The 19,540-nt window shown below is 37.9% G+C and overlaps 1 protein-coding gene across 5 annotated transcripts in view; it reads left to right on the plus strand.

Moving 5' to 3' along the window:
* APOOL (apolipoprotein O like) overlaps window positions 1–17,352 on the plus strand; it is a 141,465-nt gene extending 124,113 nt beyond the window's left edge. For all 5 annotated transcript variants that reach the window (XM_035028808.1, XM_035028812.1, XM_035028809.1 and 2 more), the window contains one exon: window positions 16,791–17,352. In XM_035028808.1, coding sequence (XP_034884699.1) covers window positions 16,791–16,879 — 89 coding nt within the window. In that variant the 3' untranslated portion in view covers window positions 16,880–17,352. The remainder of the gene's footprint in view (window positions 1–16,790) is intronic.
* Window positions 17,353–19,540: the final 2,188 nt, after the last annotated feature.

Raw genomic sequence — 19,540 nt, forward strand, 5'->3', positions numbered from 1 at the left:
CCAATTTTCCCAGCACCATTTATTGAAGAGACTTTTTTCCATTGCACGGTTTTTCCTGCTTTGTCAAAGATTATTTGACCATAGAGTTGAGGGTCCATATCTGGGTTCTCTATTCTGTTCCATTGGTGTATGTCTGTTTTTGTGCCAGGACCATGCTGTCTTGGTGATCACAGCTTTGTAATATAGCTTAAGATAGGGCAACGTGATGCCCCCAGCTTTGTTTTTCTTTTTCAACATTTCCTTGGCGATTTGGGGTCTTTTCTGTTTCTATACAAATTTTAGGATTGTTTGTTCCAGCACTTTGAAAAATGCCATTGGAATTTAGATCGGGATGGCATTGAAGGTATAGATTGCTCTGGGTAGCATAGACATTTTAACAATGTTTATTCTTCCGATCCATGAGCATGGAATATTTTTCCATCTTTTTGTGTCGTCTTCAATTTCTTTCATGAGTGTTTTGTAGTTCCTAGTGTATAGATTCTTTACCTCTTTGTTAGGTTTATTCCAAGGTATCTTACGGTTTTTGGTGCTATTGTAAATGGAATTGATTCCCTAATTTCTCTTTCTACAGTTATATTGTTTGTGTATATGAAAACAACTGATTTCTGTGCATTGATTTTGTATCCTGCCACATTACTGAATTGCTGGATGAATTCTAGTAATTTGGGGGTGGAGTCTTTTGGGTTTTCCACATAAAGTATTATGTCGTCTGCGAAAAGAGAGTTTGACTTCTTCTTTGCCAATTTGAATACCTTTTATTTCTTTTTGTTGTCTGATTGCTGTTGCTAGGACTTCTAGTACTATGTTGAACAACAGTGGTGAGATTGGGCACCCTTGACGTGTTCCTGATCTTAAGGGAAAGGCTCTCAGCTTTTCCCCATTGATGATGATATTCGCTGTGGGTTTTTCATAGATGGATTTTATGACCTTGAGGAATGTACCCTCTATCCCTATACTCTGGAGAGTTTTAATCAGGAAAGGATGTTGTATTTTGTCAAATGCTTTTTCTGCATCAATTGAGAGGACCATGTGGTTCTTCTCCTTCCTCTTATTCATGTGTTCTATCACATTGATTGATTTGCGAATGTTGAACCACCCTTGCATCCCAGGGATAAATCCCACTTGGTCGTGGTAGATGATCCTTTTAATGTATTGTTGGATCCTATTAGCTAGGATTTTGTTGAGGATTTTGGAATCCATATTCTTCAGGGATATCGGTCTGAAATTCTCCTTTTTGATGGGGTCTTTGCCTGGTTTGGGGATTAAGGTAATGCTGGCCTCATAGAATGAGTTTGGAAGTTTTCCTTCTGTTTCTATTTTTTGAAACAGCTTCAGTAGAATAGGTATTATTTCTTCTTTGAATGTTTGGTAGAATTCCCCAGGGAATCCATCAGGCCCTTGACTCTTGTTTTTTGGGAGGCTTTTGATCACTGCTTCAATCTCGTTACTGGTTATTGGCCTATTCATGTTGTCAATTTCTTCCTCTTTCAGTCTTGGCAGCTTATAGATTTCCAGGAAGGCATCCATTTCATCCATATTGCTCAGTTTATTGGCATATAGTTGTTGATAATAATTTCTAATAATTGTTTCTATTTCCTTGGTGTTAGTCATGATTTCTCCCCTTTCATTCATCATTTTATTAATTTGGGTCCTTTCTCTTTTCTTTTGGATAAGTCTTGCCAGTGGTTTATCGATCTTATTAATTCTTTCAGAGAACCAACTTCTAGTTTCATTGATCTGATCTACTGTGTTTCTGGTTTCTAATTCATTAATTTCTGCTCTAATTTTAATATTTCTCTTCTAATGCATGGCTTAGGCGTCATTTGTTGCTTTTTCTCTAGTTCTTTAAGGTGTAACTTTAGGTGGTGAATTCGGGATTTTTCTATTTTTTTGAGTGAGGCTTGGATGGCTATGTATTTCCCCCTTAGGACCGCCTTTGCAGTATCCCATAGGTTTTGGACCCATGTGTTTTTGTTCTCATTGATTTCCATGAAATGTTTAAGTTCTTCTTTGATTTCTTGGTTGACCCAAGGATTCTTGAGCAGAGTGGTCTTTAGCTTCCAAGTGTTTGAATTTCTGCCAAATTTTTTCTTGTGATTGATTTCCAGTTTTAGAGCATTGTGGTCTGAGAATATGCAGGGAATAATCTCAGTCTTTTGGTATTGTTTGAGACCTGATTTGTGACCCAGTATGTGTTCTATTCTGGAGAAAGTTCCATGTGCGCTCGAGAAGAATGAGTATTCTGTTGTTTTAGGGTGGAATGTTCTGTAAATATCTATGAGGTCCATCTGGTCCAATGTGTCATTCAAAGCTCTTGTTTCTTTGGTGATTTTCTGCTTAGATGATCTGTCCATTGCTGAGAGTGGAGTATTGAGGTCTCCTACAATTAACGTATTGTTATCAATATGACTCTTTATTTTGGTTAACAGTTGGCTTATATAGATGGCTGCTCCCAAGCTGGGGGCATAGATATTTACAATTGTTAGATCTTCTTGTTGGATAGACCCTTTAAGAATGATATAGTGTCCTTCTGTGTCTCTTATTACAGACTTTAGTTTAAAATCTAATTTGTTTGATATAAGAATTGCTACCCCAGCTTTCTTTTGAGGTCCACTGGCATGGAAGATAGATCTCCATCCCTTCAGTTTCAGTCTGGATGTATCTTTAGGTTCAAAATGAGTCTCTTTTAGACAGCATGTGGATGGGTCCTGTCTTTTTATCCAATCTGCAACCCTGTGCCGTTTTATAGGAGCGTTTTAGGCCATTCACATTGAGAGTGATTATTGAAAGATATGAATTAATTGTCATCATGTTGCCTGTGAAGACGTTGTTTTTATAGATTGTCCCTGTAAATGTCTGTTGTAGATCACTCTTGGGGTCTTTCTCCTTTTATAGAACCCCTCTTAATATTTCTTGCAGGGCTGGCTTATTGGTCACATATTCTTTCAGCTTCTGCTGGTCGTGGAAGCTCTGTATCTCTCCATCCATTCTAAATGAAAGCCTTGCTGGATAAAGTATTCTTGGCTGCATGTTCTTCTCATTTAGTACCCTGAATATGTCTTGCCAGGCCTTTCTGGCTTGCCAGGTCTCTGTGGATAGGTCTGACGTTATTCTGATGTTCTTCCCTCTGTACGTAAGGAATCTCTTCCCCCTAATGGCCCTTAAGATGGTTTCCTTGGTTCTAAGATTTCAAGTTTTACTATTACATGCCGGGGTGTTGGCCTGTTTTCCTTGATCTTGGGAGGGGTCCTCTCTACCTCTAGGACTCGAATGTTTGTTTCATTCCCCAGATTAGGGAAGTTCTCAGCTATGATTTGCTCAAATACATCTTCTAGTCCTCTCTCTCCACTCCCTCCAGGATTCCAATTATTCTGACATTGGAATACTTCATGGTGTCACTTATTTCTCTGATTCTATTATCATGGATTCTGAGTTGTTTTTCCCTGGCCTCCTCTTTTCCCTTTTTATCTATTATACTGTCTTCCAGATTGCTTATTCTCTCTTCTGTCTCAGTTACCCTAGCTGTTAGATTATCTAGATTGGATTGGATATCATTGATAGCATTGTTAAGTTCTGCCAATTCACCTTTTATTTCTGCCCTTAGAGACTCTATGTTGCCGTTAATTGATTTCTCTATTCTAGCCATTGTCTTCACAATTGCTAGCCTGAATTCCATCTCCAACATCTTGGTTATATCTGCATCCATTTGTAAATCTGCAGCATAAGTCATAATCTCTGAGTCTTTTCTGTTTTGGGGGCTCCTCCTCCTAGTCATTCTGTTGATGGGTGTTTGAGGGAATGTATAGAGTCCAAATTATTGACCAGAACCCAAGCAAGATGCACCTGTTTCCTTGTGACCTTAGGGTTGCTGGCCTCCTGTTTTCCCAGCCTGTCTTCTGCAGGAGGGGCCTGCCACACTGTTACTCAGGCAACCCTGTTTGGGCGGAGTTGCCCTGCACCCTTGTGGTGGGGGATGGGCTCAGTGGGAATCAGTCTTTGGGGCTTTTGTTCTCTGGCGCCTTTCCCTGGCAGCTTTCCGCATCTCTTCCGCAAGTCAGAGCAGAAGAGACCATTTCCAACCCTTTGCCTCAGAGCAGAGAGACCGCAGTCTGTTCTTCAGTGAGCTCTCCAGGCCACACTATCTCCGTTTCTGTCCGTGCTACTATAAATTGCAGTGTCCTGGGTTGTGCGCCCCTCCACAGCACTCCCAGTCCTGCCTCCAGGTCGGGGCACGTCTCTGCCCTTTGTGCTTCTAAAATCACCAGCCGCTCCCAGTTCACGTGCACGCGACTCCGCTGGTCCAGGTTTCCACCCCGGGGATTGCAGTTCACCGGCGTGACCTCGGCGCACCGGGTTTCCGTCTGGTAGGCTGCAGTTCCCGTGCATGCAACTGTCGCTCTGGTTTCTGTCCAGGGGGCTGCAGTTCACGTGCACGTAACCCTGCCAGTCTGGTTTTCCACCCTGGGACCTGCCCTAAAGTCCTTTCCCAACGCTAGCGGTCTGCGAGTCTGTGCCCCGTCCACAGCGTGTGAGGGTGTCACTCACCGGCCGTGTAGGATCCCCATGGCCAAGCACCCTCCCGCTGCCGTTTATCCTCCGATGTCTGCCCGCAGAATCAACGGCTCTCCGCTTCGTACCTCAAAACCTACTGCCTGCGATACTCTGTTTGTAGAGATCCAGATCTTCTTACATCTCAGGCTGGTTTCGTGGGTGCTCAGAGTGGTCTGGTAGATATCCATCTCAGTTCCGGGGACCAGTTGAAATAGGGTCCCCTACTCCTCCGCCATCTTTCCCCCCTCCTTTTACCCATTTTTTAATTAGATTTTTTGTTTTTCAGGTTTTGAGTTATTTAAGTTCTTTATATATTTTGGATACTAAACCTTTATTGGCAATGTCATTAGCAAATATCTTCTACCATTCAGTACGTTGCCTTTTAGTTTCGTTGATTATTTCCTTCATTGTGCAGGACTTTTTATATTGATTTACTCCTGTTAGTTTATTATTGCTTTTCTTTCCCTTGCCTCAGGGGACCTTTGTAGGAAAGTGTTGCTACGGCCGATTTCTGAGACGTTATTGCCTGTGCTCTCTTCTAGGATTTTTAGGGGTTCAGGTCTCATATTTAGGTCTTTAATCCATTTTGACTTTAGTTTTGTGTATGGTGTAAGAAAGTGGTCCTAGTATCCACGTTTTGACATGTTACTTTCCAGTTTTCCTAACCCCGTTTGTTGAAGAGACTGTTTCCCACTAGTTTTTCTTTCCGGCTTTGTCGAAGATTAATTGACCATATAGTTTTGGGTTCATTTCTGAGTTTTCTATTATGTTCCATTGATCTGTATGTCTGTTTTTGTGCCATTACCATATTGTTTTGAATACTACAGCTCTGTAATACAATTTTTTTTAAAGATTTTATTTATTTATTTGACAGAGAGAGAGATAGCGAGAGCAGGAACACAAGCAGGGGGAGTGGGAGAGGGAGAAGCAGGCTCCCTGCCAAGCAGGGAGCCCAATGTGGGACTCGATCCCAGGACCCTGGGATCATGACCTGAGCCGAAGGCAGACACTTAATGACTGAGCCACCCAGGCGCCCCAACAGTTCTGTAATACAATTTGAAGTCCGAATTATCATGCCTTCAGCTTTACTTTGCTTTTTCAAGATTGCTTTGGTGACTCAGGGTCTTTTGTGATTCCATACAAATTTTAGGATTGTTTGTTCTTGCTCTGTGAAAAATGCTGGTGGTATTTTGTTAGGGATTACATTAAATATGTAGATTGCTTTGGGTACTATAGTCATTTTAACAATATCTGTACTTCTTTCAATGAGCATGAAATGTCTTTTTATTTCTTTGTGTCGTCTTCAATTTCTTTCATAAGTGTTCTATAGTTTTCAGAATACACATCTTTCACCTCTTTGGTTAAGCTTATTCCTAGCTATCTTATTGTTTTTAGTGCATTCAAAAATGGGATTGATTCCTTAATTACTTCCTGCTCATTCACTATTGGTGTACCAGAAATTGCAACAGATATCTGTACTTCAATTTTGTATTCTGCGACTTTACTGAAATCTTTTATCAGTTCTAGCAGTTTTTTGGTGGGGTCTCTTGGGTTTTCTGTATATAGTATCATGTCCGCTGCAAAGAGTGAAAGTTTTACTTTTTTACCAATTTGTTGTCATTTATTTCTTTTTGTTGTCTGATTGCTGTGGCTAGGACTTCCAGTGCTGTGTTCAATCAGTGTGATGAGAGTGGATATCCTTGTCTTGGTCCTGTCAGGGGAAAAGCTTTCAGTTTTTCCCCATGGATTATCATGTTAATGTGGGTTTTTTATATATTACCTTTACTATGTTGATGTTTGTTCCCTCTAAATCTACTTTGTTGAGAGTTTTCATCATTAATGGATGTTGTACTTCGTCAAATGCTCTTTCTGCATCTATTCAGATGAACACATGTTTCTTATCCTTTCTCTCATTGATGTGATGTAATCTGTTAATTGACTTGTGAAAAATAAACCACCCTTGCAACCCAGATATAAATCCCAATTGATTGTGATGAATGATTTTTATTTTTGGATTAGGTTTCTTAGCATTTTGTTGAGGAATTTTGCATCTTTGGTCATCAGAGATGTTTGAACTGTTGTTCTCCTTGTTAGGGGTGTCTGTATCTGGTTTTGGTATCAGGGTAATGCTGTCCTCAGAGAATGAATTTGGAAATTTTCCTTCCTTTTCTATTTTTTTTTGGAATAGTTTAAGAAGAATAGGTGTTAACTCTTCTTTAAATGTTTGGTAGAATGCCCTTGTAAAGCCACCTGGTCCTGGACTTTTGTTTGTTTGGGATTTTTTTGATTACTGATTGAATTTCGTTAATGGTGATCAGTCCATTCAAATTTTCTATTTCTTCCCGTTTCAGTTTTGGTAGTTTATACTTTTCTAGAAATTTATCCATGTCCTCTTGGTTGACCAATTTGTCAGCATATAGATTTTCATAATATTCCCTTATAATTGTATTTCTGTGGTGTTGGTTTTATTTCTCTTCTCTCATTTATGATTTTATTTATTGGAGTTCTTTCCCATTTTTTTTCTTAATAAGTCTGGCTAGACGTTTATCAATATTATCAATTTTTTTTAAAGATTTTATTTATTTACTTGAGAGAGAATGAGAGAGAGCACATGAGAGGGGTGAGGGTCAGAGGGAGAAGCAGACTCCCTGCCGAGCAGGGAGCCCAATGCGGAACTCGATCCAGGGACTCCAGGATCATGACCTGAGCCGAAGGCAGTCGCTTAACCAACTGAGCCACCCAGGCACCCCAATTTTATCAATTTTTTCAAAGAACCACCTCATTCAAAGAAACCAGGTTTCATTGACCCTTTGTATTATGTGTTTGTTTTTTTTAGTTTGTGTATCATTTGTCTCTGCTCTGATCTTTATCATGTTCTTCTTTCTGCTGGTTTTAGGTATTGTTTGTTTTTCTTTTCCTGCTCCTTAGGTGTAAGATTAGGTTGTTTCAGATTTTTCTTCTTGATGTAGGCTTGTATTTCTATAAACTTCCCTCTTAGAACCTCTACTTCTGTTTCCCAAAATTTTGAACTTCTGTTTTGAACACAAAAAGTATGTTCTTTTTTTTTTTATTATTATGTTAGTCACCATACAGTACATCATTAGTTTTTGATGTAGTGTTCCATGATTCATTGTTTGCATATAACACCCAGTGCTCCATGCAGTACGTGCCCTCCTTAATACCCATCACCAGGCTCACCCATCCCCCCCACCTCTCTCCCCTCTAAAACCCTGTTTATTTCTGAGTCCATAGTCTCTCATGGTTCATCTCTCCCCCCAATTCCGCCCCTTAATTTTTCCCTTCCTTCTCCTAATGTCCTTCATACTATTCCTTATGTTCCACAAATAAGTGAAATCATATGATAATTGACTTTCTCTGCTTGACTTATTTCACTTAGCGTAATCTCCTCCAGTCCCATCCATGGTGTTGTAAAAGTTGGGTATTCATCCTTTCTGATGGCTGAGTAATATTCCATTGTATATATGGACCACATCTTTATACATTTGTCTGTTGAAGGGCATCTTGGCTCCTTCCACAGTTTGGCTGTTGTGGACATTGCTCTATGAACATTGGGGTGCATATGGCCCTTCTTTTCACTACATCTGTGTCTTTGGGATAAATACCCAGGAGTGCAATCGCTGGGTCATAGGGTAGCTTTATTTTTAATTTTTTGAGGCATCTCCACACTGTTTTCCAAAGTGGCTGTACTAACTTGCATTCCTACCAACAGTGTAAGAGGGTTCCCCTTTCACCACAACCTCTCCAACATTTTTGTTTCTTTTTTATATCTTATTTCCTGGTTGACCCAGTCATTGTTTAGTAGCATGTTATTTAACCTCCATGTATTTGTGGACTTTCCAGATATTTTCTTGTGGTTGACTTCTAGTTTCATAGTGTTGCGGTCAGAAGAGATTCATGGTATTCTTCAATTTTTTTCAGTTTGTTAAAAAAATTTTTGTGGTCTCATATGTGATTTATTCTTGGGAATATTCCATGTGCACTTGAAAAGAATTAGGATGAAATATTCTGAATATATCTGTTCAGTCCATCTGGTCCAGTGTGTCATTCAAAGCCATTTTTTCCTTGTTGATTTTCTGCTTAGATGATCTGTCCATAGATGTAAATGGGATGTTCAAGTCCCCTACTATAATTAGATTATTTTCCTTTAGTTCCTTTATGTTTGTTATTAACTGTTTTATGTATTTGGGTGTTCCCATGTTGGGTGTATAAATATATACAATTATTCTATATTCTTGTTGAAATGTTCCCTTTATGGTTATATAGTGCCCTTCTTTGACTGTTCTTACAGTCTTTGTTTTAAATTTGTTTTGTCCAATATAAGTATTGTTATTCCAGCTTTCTTTTGACATCCATTTGCATGTTAGATATTTCTCCGTCCCCTCACTTTCAATGTGCAGGTATCTTTAGGTCTAAAATGAGTCTCTTTTAGGCATTATATAGATGGGTTTTGTCTTTTTTTTAATCCATTCTGATACCCCATGTCTTTTGATTGGAGCTTTTATTTCATGTATATTCAGACTAATGATTGTTAGATATGTATTTATTGCCAATATATTCCCTATTTTATGGTTGTTTCTGATTATTTGCTCTGATCCTTTCTTTTCTTTCTCTCTTCCGTGGATTGCTGGTTTTCTTTAGTGATGTATTTGGATTTCTTTTTATTTTCTGCATATCTATTACTGGTTTTTGATATGTCATTACCATCAGTTTTATATATAACATCTTCTGTGTACAACTCTATTATTTAATGGTTTGGACCCATTCTTTATTTCTCTCCTCTCTGTGTGTTAACTGTATGGTTTCATATTTTATATCTTTTATTTTGTGAGTTCCTTGTCTGATTTTTAGAGAAATATTTACTTTTGCTGTTTTTGTGTTTCCTACCTGTATTCTGTCACTGTTGATCTTTTCTTTCCACTCAGAGTCCCCTTTAATATTCTTGCAGCTCTGGTTTAGTGGTCATGAACTCCTTTAGTTTTTGTTTGTCTGGGAAACTTTATGTCTCCTTGTATTCTGAATTAAAGCCTTGCTGAATAGAATATTTTTGGCTGCAGATTTTGCCCATATCTCTTTTTGCTTGCAAAGTTTATGCAGATAAATCCCTTGATAGCCTGATGGTGTTTCCTTTGTATGTAATTATCTACTGTTTAATTTTTTATTCTTTATCACTGCATTTGGCCATTTAATTATATTGGTGTGGATCTGCTTTGTTGATTTTGTTGGGCATTGTCTGTGCCTACTGGATCTGTTTTCTTCCCCAGATTAGGGAAGTTTTCATCTATTATCTCTGAAATAAATTTTCTATCCCCTTTTCTTTCTCTTCTACTTCTGGGACTCCTATAATATGAATATTATTACATTTGCTGGAGTCACTGCGTTCTCTAAGTCTATTCTTGTTTTGTATAATTTTTTTTTCTTTTTTTCAGGTTGATTACTTTCCATTACTCTGTCTTCTAGGTCATTAATTCATTCCTTTCCTTCTTCTAGCATGGTGTTCATTCCAGCAAGTGTGTTTTCTCATTTTGTATATTGAGCTCTGTATCTCTACTCTTTTATTCTTTATTTCTAAGAGTCTCATTTATGTCTTATGCTATTTTTTTCAATTCCAGTGAGTGTCCTTTTGATCTTTAATTTAAATTCTCTATCAGGCATGTTACTTATATCTGTTTCACTTAGGTCTCTGATCATGTTTTGTCCTGTTTTTTCATTTAGGACAAATTCCTCTGTCTTTTCATTTTGTCTAAGTCTCTGTGTCTGCTTCTCTGTGTTAGGAAAGTCAACTCTGTCTCCTGTTCTGGAGGATAATGGCTTTATGAAGAAGACATCTTATAGTGCCATCTAGTGTAGTGTTTCCTATTCCCCAGTGCCTGGTGCTTCCAGGAATGTCTCTAATATGTGCTGCATGTGTTCTATTATTGTGTCCTGGCCACTTTATTCTTCAGGTCATTTGCTTGCAGAGGCTTTCTTTGCCTGTTGTGGGCAGTGTTTGGTCCTTGGCCTGAACGTGGCAAGTTTTAACTAGTTGTGCTCTGGTCTGCTTTTGAAATGAGACCTGTTGCCACCACCTACAGAACCAAGGCCCTGCAGATCTCCCTGGTTGGGAGACATGTTTGGGTAGGGGTTTGGGCTGGTCTTCTGCACAAAGGGCCCGCTGCACTGGGACTGAGGCAGGTGTGACTAGGAGGGGCACTTCCTTGGTGTTAACCAAGTTAGGTAGTGTGGAGGCTGTGCTGGTTCCTGCAGATGGCTCTGTGTTTGTGCTGAAGGGCTGGGAAGGTAATTGATGCCTGACAGTTCCTTTGTTCTGAGGTGTCTCTTTGTGAATGCTGCCTCTCTGGGACATGCTCTGAGATGAGCAAATAACCACTGCATTCTGCTCCCAGATGCTCTTCAGATCGCTGTTTCCACTATGTCCACAGGCTGTTTGCTCTCCCTTCTCTCCAAGAGCAGCTCCAATGCTTCCAGGCTCTCCCAAGCCCTGCCCACTAACATATAGAACTCTGGCTTTAAGCCCTGCTGGTTGCAAGCACTTCTGAAATTTGGCTCCTCTCACTTTCTAAGCCAGTTGCTATGGGGGATTCATATTCCCTGTGCACTCCTCTGTGTGTTTGTCTGTCACCCTTATCTAAGACAGTAGCTTCCTGCCCACCATAGTGGCCATCATCTGTTTCTCTCCCAAACCTTAGTCTCCACACCTTTTACTTTCTTTGATGTGGCCTCCTCTCTGCCTTTAGTTGTGGAGTTTGTTCTGCCAGTCTTCATGTCAATTTCTGTGATTTAGGATGATTTAATAGTTACCTAGTTTATTCACGGGACAGGGTGAGCCTAGGGTCCTCCTACTCTGCTGCCATCTTCCCCTTTCTCTGTTCTAGAATGGTTTGCAGGTTTTAGACTCTGAAAATCCACAGTTCACCATATTCCCACAAGTATATAATATATTCTGTCAATTCTCTAAGTATCTGTCAATTAAAGAATATCTTTGTGGAGATGAAACATGTTACAGCTTATCAGTGGGACCAAACTATTGCGAGCCCATGTTTTTTCTTCACACATGTGTATTCCAGAACCCTTTAGCCACTTGTCGTGGGTAATGTAATATGTGAAAAACATTCTGAGTTCACATGTAAAGGAGAGAAATATGCCAGTACTGTTCATCCTTATATCATTCAGAATTGATTATACAGAATACTTTTGGGATTTATCATTTCCACATTTCACATGCAATCCCAAAGGTCCAAGACATGGAAAACAGTAGTGATTATGAGCACAGATTTAAGAGTAAGACCTGAAACTGAATCCTAGATCCAACATTTGCTAGTTCTCTTACTACGGACAAATTATCTAATACCTCAAGCCTGTCTTCTAATCCATAAAGGGGAGAAAAATAATAGTGTTTTTCTCACATAGTTGTGAGGATTAAATGAGATGCTGCATGTAAAGCACAAAGTACAATGTCAGTTACATGCTAAATTCTCAGTGAGTGTTAGAAAATATCATTTGCCCAGAGTAATTAGCCATTTTGCAGATAAACAAGTATTTCCATTGAGCAAGCTTTGGGAGCACACTATTTAGCTAGAGAGCCTTGCCATAGCTACCATTTACCACCATACAGAATATGTTGGGTATACTATCCAGTTATATATTATGGCTCTTAATATGAGCTTGGTAGTTCTCTGTCATTCATATACATTTATAGTAAAAATTATGTTATTTTAGGAATAACAAATTTGGAAATTTGGTGACATGGACCTCTTTGAAAGAAGAATAAAATCTCTCATATTCTCACAGGATTAATGTACCTCTAAAGCAGAGGTTGGCTGACTATGGCCTTTGTGCCTAATCTGGCTCACCATCTATTTTGTAAATTTCACAAGCCAAGAATGGTTTCTACGTGGTTTATTTACTTTTTTTTTTTTTAAGATTTTATTTATTTGACAGAGAGAGACACAGCAAGAGAGGGAACACAACCTGGGGGAGTGGGAGAGGGAGAAGCAGGCTTCCCTTGGAACAGGGAGCCCGATGCAGGGCTCAATCCCAGGACCCTGGGATCGTGACCTGAGCTGAAGGCAGACGCTTAACGACTGAGCCACCCAGGCGCCCTACATGGTTTAAATGGTTGAAAAAAAAATAGAAGTATTTTGTAACAAGAGAACATTATGTGAAATTCAAATTTTAGTGTCTATAAATAAAGTTTTATTGGAATACAGCTGCACTCATTCATTTATGTATTGTCTGTGGCTGCCTTCATACATATCGCAGTGTCTAGTATAAGTATTTCAATTACTTATAAGCTGAATGCTGAATATCAATTTTATACAAAGAAACAAAAATAGAATTTTTAAAATCCGAACTTTGAAATTTATTAGTGATCTGTCCCATTTTTTATATCTAACTTGCTCAAAATATAAATAATGTATAAACTAAATTATCAGTGAATAGATGTCACACAATGGCTATTTAAGATAATAATTTATTGTTATTTTATGACTTTAAACATCTTTATTCTTGTCTGTTTGTTGTAACACCAGCTTTTAAGTTTTTATTTAAATTCCAGTTAGTTAACATACAGTGTACTCGTTTCAGGTGTACAATATAGTGATTCAGTACTTCCATACAAACACCCAATGCTCATCACAACAAGATAACACCAGCTTTTTAAAAAGTCTTCTAAAAAACTTTTAAGTGTAAAAACAGCTTTTTATGAAAGATTAAAAATATGATAAAGTACAAAGAAAAGCATTCTAATGGGTTAGGGGATTAAGATTCAAGGAGAGTTTTATTACTGCTAATCCTTTGGGAGGAGAGAGCCCTTGATCAGTTTAAGGGGTGAAGAAATTTCTAAGAGGAAAGGTGTAACCCTTAGTTACTCAGAAAAGCAGGAGATGAATCTTTTTTAAAAGGCAGAAAACAAATGACCTAGGCTAAGTGGTTCTAAACTAGAGGGATCCATGTTATAGTTACTGGAGTTGTTTGTTTTCTAAAATTCACTCTACCCAATTAAAATCTTCAGAGGTGAGGCCTCTAAGGAGGTGGATTCTAGGAAAAGCTCCACAGGTAATTCTCTATGCATATTCCTCTAGTTAATAATGTCTGACATAAGCTATGGATAAATTAAAATTCTGAAGCCTTTCAAAAAATTTTGAAAGGTAGAGCTCTAAAGGCAGTGGGGCATTTCAAATTTGGGTGAGCTGAAGTTTTGACTAGACTTTGGACAAGAATATGTATTAAGGAAGTAAGTAGAAGTGTTAGAGAACTTAGTCAACTGATGGGCATTGTTGAGCAAATTAGGTACATTCAGACTTATATAAAATAATTGTCATATGCTTACTATAATATGTTTGATGAAGAAGGAAACTATTTCCTAGGACACTTTTCACTTGTGCTGAGCAAAGACTTCCACCAGGTGGCAGTAAAAATACATTTGCGAAAGAAGCTGGCAGAACCAGTTTCTTAATCTTTCCTGTGTGTGATGGATCCCTTCTCAGAATAATGCTTTTAAGTGGATAAAACAAAATACATGGTAATATATGTGCTTCTTTAAATGTATTAAACAACAGTACCTAACAGATCTAATAAAAGCCATAGTTTTGAAGTAGTGATAAGTATAAATATTTCAAAATATTTGCAACTGCAACATGATATGAAAATATTTGTAATTTCTGTTAGTGACAAAATCTAAGGTCCTCCTAATAATACTGTGGTTTTGCCTCCACTCATTATTGAAGAAAATGTTCATTTTCAGTCCAAGGTTAATGAAAATGAAGACAAATTTCCTACACTTAATTCATAGATCACATGAATTCTATCCATAGACCCCCAAAGGGACCCCATATTAATAATTAATATCCTAAAAAAAAAAAAATTATTCTATCCTATGGAGAACTATATCAGTGTATGGATAGTGATTACTTATGATCTGGGTTTTTTTTAAACATATGTGGTAGTGAAGTTACATATAGGTATATCACACTTTATGAAATAGAAAAAGTTTCTGGGGGCACCTGGGTGGCTCAGTTGGTTAAGCAACTGCCTTCGGCTCAGGTCATGATCCTGGAGTCCCGGGATCGAGTCCCGCATCAGGCTCCCTGCTCAGCAGGGAGTCTGCTTCTCCTTCTGACCCTCCCCCCTCTCATGCTCTCTGTCTCTCATTCTCTCTCTCTCAAATAAATAAATAAAATCTTTAAAAAAAAGAAAAGTTTCTGAAGAGATAGGCGTAAAATAAATCATTGTGTGTAAATCTATTTCTCCCCTTTGTTTTCATCATAAAACTGGAAATTAAATTCCTTTATGGGAAAAAGATATGTTTCCCAAATATAACTAAATTATTTTAAATCAGATTTTGAAAAACACTTAAAAGCAAATTTCTGAAAAAATATTTTTAATCTTACATCACAAAGTAAATATAAAAATAGTTGTTTCTTTCCTACTTACCATGCACAGGGTATTATATGCAACACTTTGTATGTATTATTATACTGAATACTAAAATAATTGTGTGACATTGTTACTACTCTAGCCCCCATTTTACAAGAGTCAGGGTTGTTGTTTTAGGGAGTCAAACTAACCTGGATTCAGTCCTGGCTCCATTTATTAGCTAAGTGAGATTGGTCAATTTTCTTAACCTCTGTAAATTAAAAAGTCCTTACCTATAAAACAAGGATAATATAAAAATATTATCTATCTTATGGTGGTAATGTGAGATAATGCATGAAAATAATGTAGTATCTTGTCTGGCACACTATCAGTTTATCAAGATCACCAATGATCTACACATTGCCAAATCCAGTCCATTTTCAATCTCCATCTCCATGGATTCATCAGTAACTTTTAACACAAGTGATTACTCCCTCTTCCTTGAAACAGATCTCTTCACTTGGCTTGTGGGATACCACTTGCTCTTGGTTCTCTTACTTCACTGACTGGCTGTTCCTTCTGTCTTCTCTGATACATTCTCCTTATTTTCTTAAATTAAAAAAAATGGAGTATCCAAAGGACTCATTGCTTAGACCTCTTCTCTGATGCTCTAGATGATCTCATAGATAATTTTAAATGCCATATGTAAATTAGTACTGTAAAATTTATAAAGCAGCCAAAGGCCTCTCCTGAGCTCTAGAGACTCACATTTCCAACAGATGACTCAACATTTGTACTGAGATGTTTAGTTAGCAATGCAAATTTAACACATCCAAAACTTGACACTTATCTTGCCTTCCCCCAAACATGCTTCTCCCACATTATTCCCTATCACAGTAAATGTCAACTCCATCCTTCCAGTTTCTTAAGTTAGAGTCTCTTTCACATAACATATTCAGTCCACTTAGGAAATCCTGCCTATTCTACCTTCAGAAGTTATCCAGAATCCAGTCTTTTTTTTACGATCTCCATTGCTACTGGTTTCCCTGCTTCCACCCTAATTTCCCTGTAGTCTCTTCTCCCTACAGACAAGAGTGATCTTTTTTTTTTTTTGAAGATTTTATTTATTTGAGAGAGAGACAGAGATAGCGAGAGAGAGCACAAGCACAGAGGAGAGGGAGAAGCAGGCTCCCCACTGAGCAGGGAGCCCAACATGGGGTTCGATCCCAGGACCTTGGGATCATGACCTGAGCCAAAGGCAGACGCTTAACTGACTGAGCCACCTAGGTGCCCCAAGAGTGATCTTATAAAAAAATAAAACATCGTGTCACTTCTCTTCTCAAAACTGTCCATCTAGCATTAAAATAAGAGAGAAACACCTTACCATGGACCTATATGGCTTAGCCTTCTATTGTTATCTGATCATGTCTCCTGTCACTCTCATTGCACCCACCATCACCACATCTTACCTATTCTGTTCCAGTCATACTGACCATTTTGTGGTTCCTCAGACATGCCTCAGGTCCCTTATACTTTCAAGGCATTTTCCTCTGATATCTACAGGGCACACACCCTCACCTCCTTCAGTTCTTTGCTCAGTTACCACCTTTTTTTTAAGGCCACCCTGTTTAAAATTGTAAGTCACCCAAGTGCTCTATATGCCCCTCCCTGTTTTATTTTTTTGCATAGCACTTAACACCATCTGATAATATCTTTTACTTAATTTATTGTCTATGTTGCCAAACTTAAATGTTAGGTCATATTGACAGAGATTTTTATTTGTTTTATTCACTGCTGTATTCCCAGTACCAACAATACATTTGTAAAATGAATGACTAATTTTTTTCTTTTTAATGCTTTATCAGGTGCTACACAGTTTATGCTTGACCCCAAGCTCATGGATCACGGGCAGTCCCATCCAGAAGATGTAGATATGTACAGCACTAGAAGCTGAAATAGTCTGCGTAGAGAACTACAAGATGTGCGAAGTTGAAAACGATGATGAAAAAATCATGTAAAGGGTAACCGTGACACAGAGAGTATAACTTTTTTTTTTTTTTAGGGTATAACTTTTAAAAAAGTTTTTCCCTCACATTCTAATGTAATGTACAGTTTGACCAATCACATAAGGGATTAAAACACAAACTGTGAATTTAATCCAAACAGTATTAAATGATTGATGAAGAGGCAGAAGTATTGGGATGCATTTAATGATTTTTAAGGGTGTTTATTAAAAAACAAAAATAGAGTAAATATATAAACACTGATGAAATATGTATGTGTATATATAAATATACAGATACATATACATATTTGCTTTAGCTTTTTCAAATTAATGTCAACTAAATTAGAGTGGTGTGCAAAAGACTGTGTTCCCCTTTTTTTTCATTCCCCAGAGCTGGAATAAAATATCCATATTTTATGACACTTGGGCTTGGTTTTGTCTCTTTGTTTTATTAATGTCAACTCCTCTTAAATGTCCAAAAACATTTCTATTTAAGAGGACCATATTCTACAAGGCACCCCAGTGCTACCTAGTAATCCTACTGGTTCCTTTAGTTGGTTTCCTATTCTGTTCCCCAGGAGAGGTATTACAGACCATTTATTCTTAAGCCTCCTACACCTGCCAGAGATGACTGTCTATTACATAGTGGGGAAGCATGAGCTTTTAGACATGACCATTTTCAACTTCTTCCCCTCTACCTTCAAGACTTACCTCTCTCTTTTCAGCCGTGCATCCCTTTTGTCTAAGGCTAATGCTTATTTGTGTTCCTGATCTCATTCTTTGCTGTGTTTTCCAGTACCATATTCTATCCTGTTTAATCTTCAGTCTGTGGTTTCTCTTTTCATTAATTTCTTTTCCTTGATCTATAAATAGCTTCAGATATTCTTTATCCAGAAACAAGAGTAACAAAAACCTTTCCTTAACCCTACCTCTTCCTCTCAAGCTATCTTTTCTTTCTCTTTCCTATGATTGCCATACTTCATAAAATAAATTAGTGTCACTTTCTTACTTCCTCACTTTTGATTCCTCTTTCTGACTCCCTGGCCTCTATACCTATTTGAATTTTCTGTAATTATTGACTCTTGAACATTCCCTACCTGAAACTCCCTCCTCCCTTTGCTGTTATTCCTGCTTATCTTATTCTTCATTCTCTTGCTCTGAATCAAAATGCTGTGGCTCTTCAGGTTGCATTCCTAGTCATCTTTTCTCATTTTATATGCTCTCTCATTTTCATTCAATATACTTTACTGGCTTTAGCCACCATTTATATTTCCTTATCATTTATATTTCTAGCTCCCATATTTCTCTAGAGCTGTAGATCTATTTTCTAATTATTTTTTATTGCATCTACCTTACATCTCAGGTATCCCCAATGTTAATATGCCTAAAATTAAATTGCCTCTACCTCTCCTTTTATTTCTGTGTTTTTCAGATCTACTCTACCTTTTCTACTCTTCTTTAATCCTTGCGCCCATTCAAGTTTTCATCATCACCTTCCTGAATTATTACAATAGCCCTTCATCCTCCCTCCATCATTCTTGCTTTATGTCACTTGAGAATGTGTTCTCTTTGCAGGTAGCAATAAACCAATTAAGAGTAAATAAGAGTCTATATGAAGTCTGGAATTAGACAGTACAGGGTTCATTCCGTAGCTCATTAGTGCCATCAAGGACCTAAACATTTTCTCTTTCCACTCTGCTCTTTAGTAGGTCAGTTTGTCATCTCATGGTCACAAAATGGCTGTTGTTCCTGTGGAACATAAACACATTCAATGTAGGAAGAAAGATTAGGACAAACTCTGCCAGATGCTTCTGACCCTCTATTATCAAAAAAGTAAATGCTTTCTTAAAGCCTCTCTCAGAATTCTTGTCTATATCTTGACCAGAACTTACCATACAGCCACCTTAGCTCAAGGAAAATTGGCAAATCATATTTTTTTCTATGGTGAGGAAGGCAAGCTATAAGCGATATGGAATGGGTGTTGAGTTTCAGCTAATATATAGTGTCTGCTACCCTATTCTTCTAACCCATCTGTCATATTATGACATAGTTGTCTTTCTAACAACCATTATGGTTAGTTGTCTCTCTGAAATCTTCAGTGGCTCATCATCGCCTATACCGTCAAATCAAGACACCTAAGCATGGCATACAAGGCCCTTCACTTATGATCCCAATTCAACTTTAATCCTATCTTCCCTCTCCTTTCCTACCCTACTGCCAATGTATGCTATATTTTATCTGTAACATATCACTTACTCCTTGAACATGCTTTGTTATTTTAAGGGTTTTTTTTTTTTCTGCCTATGCTGTTATTTCCTCTTAGAAATTTTTTTCTGTTTCCTCCTGTTCCATATTCTAACTTCGAACTCATCCTTCAAACCCAATTCCAGTGTCACCTTTCTCAATCTTCTAAGGTAGGAGTGAAATGCTCTCTATTCTGCATTCCTTTACACTTGGGTGTTTATAGTTGTGACAACCCATCCAATTTATTATAAAGCTAAAACTAGTATTTTTTCACAGACAAGACTCCTTGTGGGTTATGACTGAATCCTCTTTGTGCAGCTTTTATGCTTATGAAATACCTGGTACATAGTAGGAACTCATGTTCTG

Source organism: Mirounga leonina, unplaced genomic scaffold, assembly GCF_011800145.1.
Source record: "Mirounga leonina isolate KUSES-001 unplaced genomic scaffold, KU_Mleo_1.0 Mir_204, whole genome shotgun sequence".
Taxonomy (NCBI): Eukaryota; Metazoa; Chordata; class Mammalia; order Carnivora; family Phocidae; genus Mirounga; species Mirounga leonina.